General features: G+C 41.2%; 1 protein-coding gene across 1 annotated transcript in view; it reads right to left on the reverse strand.

The window, feature by feature from the left end:
• NFKBIA (NFKB inhibitor alpha) overlaps positions 1 to 933 on the reverse strand; it is a 6,941-nt gene extending 6,008 nt beyond the window's left edge. The window contains exon 1 of the mRNA XM_044661958.1: positions 548 to 933. Within this exon, the coding sequence (XP_044517893.1) occupies positions 548 to 795 (248 nt within the window). The 5' untranslated portion in view covers positions 796 to 933. The remainder of the gene's footprint in view (positions 1 to 547) is intronic.
• Between the last annotated feature and the right edge of the window lie 7,356 nt (positions 934 to 8,289).

Here is an 8,289-nt window from a genome sequence, read left to right on the forward strand (position 1 = left end):
CCCCGGCTGGCGCCGGCCCGGCCCCGCCCCTTCTTCCCCAGCAACTGGAACGCCCTGTACTTCCCCCTCCCGGCTGGCCTCCCCCGCCCCCTCCCGGCGTCCAGGGCCCTCGGCCAAGCACCGCAGAAAGTCCCAGCGCGTCTCTTCCCCCCCTCTCCCCCCCCAGGACGCCTTAAGCAACCGGGGACTTTACGTCCCCCTCCACCCAACTACTCCGCTGAATCCTGGCCCCAAAGGGCAATGGATTTCCACCGTCTTTTAAAGGGTGGAGGGAAGAGGTAATTAAAGTTACATTTGTTAGTTGGGGGGGGGGGGGGAGGGCGGAATAAGACATAGTTGCTGGGCTCCGTTTTTTTGGGGTAGTGTGCAAATGCACGAGCAAAGCACTTTCTGACATTCCCTGCAGCTACATGCCTAGTTCTGCGGCTCTGGTATTACATCCAACTCCCGTTCCCTTCTCCCACCGCCGCCCACCCCCACCCCCACCCCGACCCCAGGCCTCTTAATCTCCGTCGCTAACAGACTGAGTATAGGGGTCAACACTTACGAGTCTCCGTCCTCGGTGACCTGCTGTTTCCAAGGCTCTTGGGGTGGCCCGGCTTGCGCTTCCTGGGGCTGGATCCGGATCTCCTTCAGCTCCTTAACCATCAACTCGTAATCCTCATCCTTCATGGAGTCCAGGCCGCTATCGTGGCGATCATCCAAAAACCTCTCTTTTTTGAACCCGTCCCGAAGGCTCTCCATACCCTGCTCCTCGGGGTTCTCCTCCTGAGGCTGCCTCGAGGCGTGAAACATGGCGCTGCTCAAAACCCACCAGACTCGTCTCGGTTCAGGGCTCTAAACACAGGGAACGAGCGCAGAGAGGAAGGCGAGAGAGCGGCGGGGGCGGTTCTTTTGGCTTGCTCTTCTTGCAACTCTGGAACCAACTGTCAAACGGACAGCTGAACAACTGAAGGAGATCTCTGTGGCGCTGCCTAGCTATATGCTCCGGCAGGGGATTTCTCAGGGGCGGAGTTCGGCTCGGGGAATTTCCGAGCCAGTCAGAGCAAAAAGAGAGAACTAGTCTGGTCCTGCCTAGGAGGAGGAAAATGCCTAAACTTCGTGTGAGGGTTCAACAGAGAAACTCCCTGTGATGACCCACTGGGGTCATTCACAGGGAACTTTTTGATGAATGTTTAAGAGTTTGGAAAGTCCTCCCTGCCAGTCCCCTCCTTTTCCCCCAGGTACTTCCCTGCAGCCTAATCCCGCTCTAATCCTGCCAATTTACAAAATACCTTTGCTCTCCTAGTTTATGTTGAATGCACTCTGATATCCCAAACTTACAACCTTTCAGGAATGAATAAATTAGTAAAAGAACGGAAAAGAATTTAGTAAGCACTTAGTATGTTGCAAAGCACGCTGGTGATACGAATGGAAAGGCAAGAGACTCCCTACTCAATAGGAATTCAGATTGTTAAGTGGGAGAGACAATATGTGTAGGAAGTTTTAGCTTCAAGTTAAATGGAAAGGCCCAGAGGTCCTATGAGAATAACATAAAAACAGAAGTTAATATATCTTCCTTAGCGTAATTTCCATTGCTAATTTTTAATGATTCAATAAAATAATGATTTCAAGACAGCTCATCTATGGGGTTTGCTGAATCAAATAGGCCTTTCCTTTGAAAAAGAAAATTTTTTAAAGAGGAAAGATGGATCTACCCCACCACACTTCCTCTGTGTAGAAAGTGTGGTCTAGTGGTTGGAGTAAGACAGGAATCTTAGCTTCCATTTCTCTGTTTGATATCTACTTCTGTTTGCAACACAGAGCCTACTGATTCCATACTTTTTTCATCTTCCCAGTTGGAAATACTGACAAAAATTTAAAAAGCAAGGTGGTTTGAGATTTGGTCTGATAGAATTTGCACGAGTGGGAGGAGGGAGTAGTAGCTAGGTGGCTCAATGGTTTGAGAGCCAAACCTAGAAATGGGAGGTCCTAGGTTCAAATTTGTCCTCAGACACTTCTTAGCTGTGTGACTCTGGGCAAGTCACTTAACCCCCATGGCGTAGGTCTTACCACACTTCTGCCTTGGAGCCAATACACAGTATTGATTCTAAGACAGAAAGTAAGGGTTTAAAAAAAAAATTTGCCCAAGTGTCAACCACATCCGAAATACATGAGGAATAGGACTGATACGCTTTTTTCTTCAGCGTTAATAACTATTCTTATTGATCTTCATTGAAAATGTAACTATTAAGTATGAAATAGTAATGAAATAAAGACAAGCACCTCCCCCCCCCCCCAGTTTATTTTTTAAAGTAGAGGTTGTAGATATTACAACTAACCAACAAGGCAGCTATGAACCTTAAACTATGCTTTTATAGATATTCTTTCTTTGGAAGGAGAGAAGGACTTTGGGGAAATGTGCTGATAGATGTCTGAAAAACATCTGAGGCCTAAATGAATTACACTGTATGCTAACAAGGACCAAGAGCATGTCTAAATCAGATAACCACACATATGGGGGGGGGGGTATATGCCTGTTAGTGAGCTAATATTTTTCTCCAAAGTTGCTTATACATAGTATCCACTCCTCTTTCATTTTAAAGGGCCAAAGACAGTAATTGCTTCACTTGTTTGGTAATGGAGAATGTAGGACATTCTTCCATCCATCCATCCATCCATCCATTCATATATCTAACAAGCATTTACAAAGTGGTATTCAAAATACAAAGAATAAATATCTCTTCCCTCAAAACACATTCTAAATATAAATAAGATGTATACAGAAAATATTTGCAAAGTAACTACTGGGCACAAGCAAGAAGGATATTAAAAGTGAATTCCCTGTAGATCTTCTTAGCTAATATATTTATATAGCATTTTAAGGTTTATAAAGATCTTTTTTTAAAAACAGATTTTTATTATCATATAGTATATATTATTATATATATTTTACATTGTCTATATTTTCCCATTTCCCATTGTGGTGATGGTGTTCAGTCATTTCAATTGTGTCCCACTCTTTCTTGACCCCATTTGGGGTTTTCTTGACAAACATAACTCCAGTGGTTTGACATTTTCTTCTCTAGCTCATTTTATGGATGAGGAACTGAGACAAACTGTGACTAGCCCAGGGTCACACAGCTGGGAAGTGTCAGGCCAAATTTGAACTCAGGAAGTTGAGTCTTCTTAACTGTAGGCCCAGTACACTATCTACCTCAACACCTAGCTGTCCCTGCAAAGCTCTTTACAAATATTACTTCACTTTATCCTCATAGCAACCCGGGGGGCAGGGGAGGGAAGGTTAAGTGCTATTATTATCTCCATTTTTAACAGATGAAGAAACTGAGATATATTTGAAATAAGGTCTTTCTTGATTTCATGTCCAGAGCTCTAACCCAACTACCACCTAACTACCTTTAGGACTTTGCACTGAAGTTATGATTCCATTTACAATGTTTCCCTCAAAAGATTTAAACTGGTATAGCACTCCCCTCTGAGCTACTCTTTCAAATTAATCCTCATAGGTTTGCAAGTTGGGTTCCCCAGGGCATGACTATTATTCCCATAGATTCCAAGGTACCCTGTGGGTTCAGGTGCCTAGAGCTGCCTGCTTCCCATTAATGGTCAGTAGACTTAATTAACTCAAAACAAAGGCATTGATTAAAATGGTACAGTAAGCAGAGTAAATACAGAGCATTTCCCCTCATTAACTTGGGGCACATGTGGCTACAATTATTGTTATTAATAAGAAGAGTACACATAAAGAGATTACAATGACAGTTTGGTACAATGTAGGGATCGCTTAGTACTAGAGGATTTTGATATTCCTTTTCTCTTTGTAGAGTATTCATGACCTTCTTCACCACCCCCATATCTATAACTGGGAGCCCAAAGGGACTACTCCAGAGTAACTCTCTATTGGAGGGCATAACTTTCTTTTAGGTTCATAGAGCATCTTTCTATTTCCATATATGCATCTCTGCTCCCTGCTGGATGTATTTCAACTGTGCTTCAAACTGTTGAACTGGTACAATTCTCAAACTGCAGGATGTGTATTTCTTGGGCCAGATGACTTGAACAATGCTGGTGGGGGGGTGAGGAAGAGAGAGAAATCCCCTCCTCCTCCACAAGAGGGATTCTTGGAATATTTACTAGTTCCTAGTCTGAACTAACTCTTAAAATCAAACTGTATCATTTAGGGGTCATGGGGGATGGTGTAAAGGAGATGGCCAATTACGGTTTATCCAGTGGCATTCTTCGCTTTTGATTCAGAAAAAGGTATTTGCGTTTCATAAATAGTTAACACATTTATACTTCATCATCCTATATCTATAACTGAGCTGAGGGAAGGGGAACAGATCCTCCCTCTCTACCTATTTAAATTTTGGTCTTCAGGGCCATTGATAGATTTGCAGAAATTTCATGATGTTCATGACTTACCTTTCAACCTTATGCACCTCCTTATACATATCTATTTTTTTCAAACTCATATCTTCTGTCTTAGAATCAAAATTGTCCATTGGTTCTAAGACAGTAGAGTGGTAAAGGGTAGGCAACAAGGTGAAGTAACTTGTTCAGGGTCGCACAGCTAGGAAGTGTCTGAAGCCAAGGATCTTTCATTTTGGAACCTGACTCTCAATCCACTGAGCCACCTAGACACCTCCAACTTATACATTTATAACATAAAGAATCTGGATTTATAAGAGTTAATATAGATGAAGGAGAAGAGAGTGGAAAGAAGATATGTAAGTATGGTAGAATGGAAAGAACACTGGTTGTGGAGTTAAAAGACCTGGGTTCAAATTCTACTTCTGAAAGTAGTAACTACCTGTGTGACTTTTAGTCCTTTAACCTCCCTGGGCTTAAGTTTCCTCATTTGTAAAATAAAGGGGTTGAAATATATGGGGGTTTTTTTAGGTCCCTTCCAACTCTAGATCTGGGATTTTGTGAACCTTCAGAGAAGTAATAATAATATCTGATCAATCTAGCACAAATATCTAGCCAGGTACTGCTAGCCAATCCCTATATTTTACTTGCCCTTACAATTTATTCTTGGTTTATTGTTGTGGTTTTCACTTTCAGTACAAGAGCTGGACCTCCACAGTGCTCCAATTCCATCTCACCTCAAATTCCTGAGAAACAATTTTATTTTGGGCTTTAATCTAAAGGGACCTCTTCAACAGAGCTGGAAGAGGAGAGGTTAGAAGAGAGGAAGTAAAGAAAGGTACCTAGAGTACAAACATGAATCAGTTATGGAACAGATAGTTTTATACCTACATAGGTAAGGAACTGCTTAAGCAGAAATGCAGTAATCACAGAATGATTACAATCATTTGAGAGCTAAGATTCAAGACTCACTGGAAACTTTGTAACAGGGCAGATCATTGGTTATTTTTACATTTCATCTTCACTGGGTATAGAGTCCTATTAGTGCCAAGTGGACCCCTTTTTCCAGTTTGTTTTTTCCTCTCTCTGTGGGTAACACCTTCCTTTTTCTTAGGTTTGTTGCTACCTCTGCTATTGCTGTTGTTCCTGTTGGAACTACTCATGAAACCAATCCCCTACTGTTTCAGTGCCAGAGAAGGGGGAGAATTTCAACTGTCTTTTGAAATCTCAAAAGGCTCTGTGCCCAGATACAAACAGGAGGTAGCCCCATCCTGGTCAAGCCCCATAGGGTTGACTAAGAGGCCATGTACTCATGGTTTGGCAGGTTGGGGGAAAGTCCCTCTCTCCCTGCATTAGCCCTTGGGAACTAATCATCTTTTTACCTCAAAGCCAGCAGAAAGGAGGGGCTGAAGGAGTGGGGATAACCCCTTTATTATATCCCTGATATTCTGGTTTAGCAGTCAAATAAGTCTTCATCACTGATAAGATCTTCTCAATGTATCTTTGAGTGGGGTGCTAGGGAACAGACTACATGGTCTGTACAAAATATGTAATTTTTGCATAAACATTCCATAGGAAGAGAGAATATTTTATGGGGAATTATTAGTTTAATTGGGTCCCAATTCTAGGTGAGCTATGTGACCTTGAATTTAATAATTTAAACTTTTCTCTCAGTAACTCCTTTCTTACTTGCAAATGAAAGAATTGGAGTAGATTTCCTGTAAGACCTTGACCAGTTCTACAATTTTTACATAAAAGCATAAAAGCACCCAAACTTGATTTTTCGTGCCTGTGTCCTTTGAACATCATAGACAAGCTCTCCATATAAGAATAATAACATTCTTCCCCTGAAGGAATGCAGATATCTTTGGGGTATTATTTAATTAATCCTTATAGCACCTGTTGTGAGAAAGGCTGAAGCAGATAAGAGTTCCTTTAGGTGAATTTTAAATCACTTTTTTTTAAAATCTTACCTTCTGTCTTAGCATCAATTCTAAGAGGGGTTAGGGCTAGGTAATTGGGGCTAAGTTACTTGCCCAGGTTCACACAGTTATGAATCACTTTTTTTTTTTTTAAATTTTAAACCCTTAACTTCTGTGTATTGACTTATAGGTGGAAGATTGGTAAGGGTAGGCAATGGGGGTCTGGGCAAGTGTCTGAGGCCGGATTTGAACCTAGGACCTCCTGTCTCTAGGCCTGGCTCTCAATCCACTGAGCTACCCAGCTGCCTCCTGAATCACTTTTTAAAGGCACATGTAGATAAAAAATAATTTCATGTTAAATCCAAAATTGTTTTCAAGGGCAGTTTCTTTGCAGCTCTTAAAAAAAAAAAATCACTTCCGGTCTTTCTAGATTGCTTCTAGTGACACCTAGTGTACAAGAACAGAAACAATAGCAACAACAACAGCAATTAAAAAATTAGTTAATTCACTTTACAAGTCAGTGAAGAAACCTGGCTTAGTGATCAGTGTCTGGAATTTAGGAAGGCACTGAGTCCTGGATCTTGATGAGTTGTCTGTATTAATTGGGGGATTCTTAAGGAAGTTTCTTCTCTTACAACATTGAGAAACAAGACTATGTTAAATAATGTAATGCTATCTGACAAGTTGTTTTTTTTTTCCTTTGTCACTTGTAGCATTTTTTTTAAAATTTAAACATTTATTAATATTCATTTTTAACATGGTTACATGATTCATGCTCCTACTTTCCGCTTCACCCCCCCGCACTCCGCCCACCCATGGCCGATGCACGTTTCCACTGGTTTTGTCATGTGTCCTTGATCAAGACCTATTTCCAAATTGTTGGTAGTTGCATTGGTGTGGTAGTTTCGAGTCCACATCCTCAATCATGTCCACCCCGACCCATGCGTTCAAGCAGTTGTTTTTCTTAAATGTTTCCTCTCCTGCAGTCCTTCCTCTGAATGTGGGTAGCGTTCTTTATCATAAATCCCTCAAAATTGTCCTGGGTCATTGTATTGCTGCTGGTACAGAAGCCCATTACATTCAATTTTACCATAGTATATCAGTCTCTGTGTACAATGTTCTTCTGACTCTGCTCCTTTCACGCTGCCTCAGTTCCTGGAGGTCTTTCCAGTTCACCTGGAACTCCTCCAGTTTATTATTCCTTTTAGCACAATAGTATTCCATCACCAGCATATACTACAGTTTGTTCAGCCATTCCCCAATTGAAGGACATACACTCCTTTTCCAGTTTTTTGCCACCACAAAAAGCGCAGCTATAAATATTTTCGTATAAGTCTGTGATCGCTTTGGGGTACAAACCCAGCAATGGTATGGCTGGATCAAAGGGCAGGCAGTCTTTTATAGCCCTTTCAGCATAGCTCCAAATTGCCAGCCAGAATGGCTGGATCAGTTCACAACTCCACCAGTACTGCATTAATGTCCCAATTTTGCCACATCCCCTCCAACATTCATTACTCTCCCCTTCTTTCATTTTAGCCAATCTGCTAGGTGTGAGGTGATACCTCAGAGTTGTTTTGATTTGCATTTCTCTAATTATTAGAGATTTGGAACACTTTCTCATGTGCTTATTGATACTTTTGATTTCTTTACCTGAAAATTGCCTATTCATATCTCTTGCCCATTTATCAATTGGGGAATGGCTTGATTTTTTATACAATTGCTTTAACTCCTTGTATATTTGAGTAATTAGACCCCTGTCAGAGTTTTTCGTTATAAAGATTTTTTCCCAATTTGTTGTTTCCCTTCTGATTTTGACTACATTGTTTTTGTTTGTACAAAAGCTTTTTAGTTCAATATCATCAAAACCATTTGATTTACATTTTGTAATTTTCTCTAACTCTTGCTTGGTTTTAAAGTCTTTCCTTTCCCAGAGATCTGACAAGTATACTATTCTGTGTTCACTTAACTTATTTATAGTTTCCCTCTTTATATTCAAGTC

This window comes from Gracilinanus agilis, chromosome 2 (genome assembly GCF_016433145.1).
Source record: "Gracilinanus agilis isolate LMUSP501 chromosome 2, AgileGrace, whole genome shotgun sequence".
Taxonomy (NCBI): Eukaryota; Metazoa; Chordata; class Mammalia; order Didelphimorphia; family Didelphidae; genus Gracilinanus; species Gracilinanus agilis.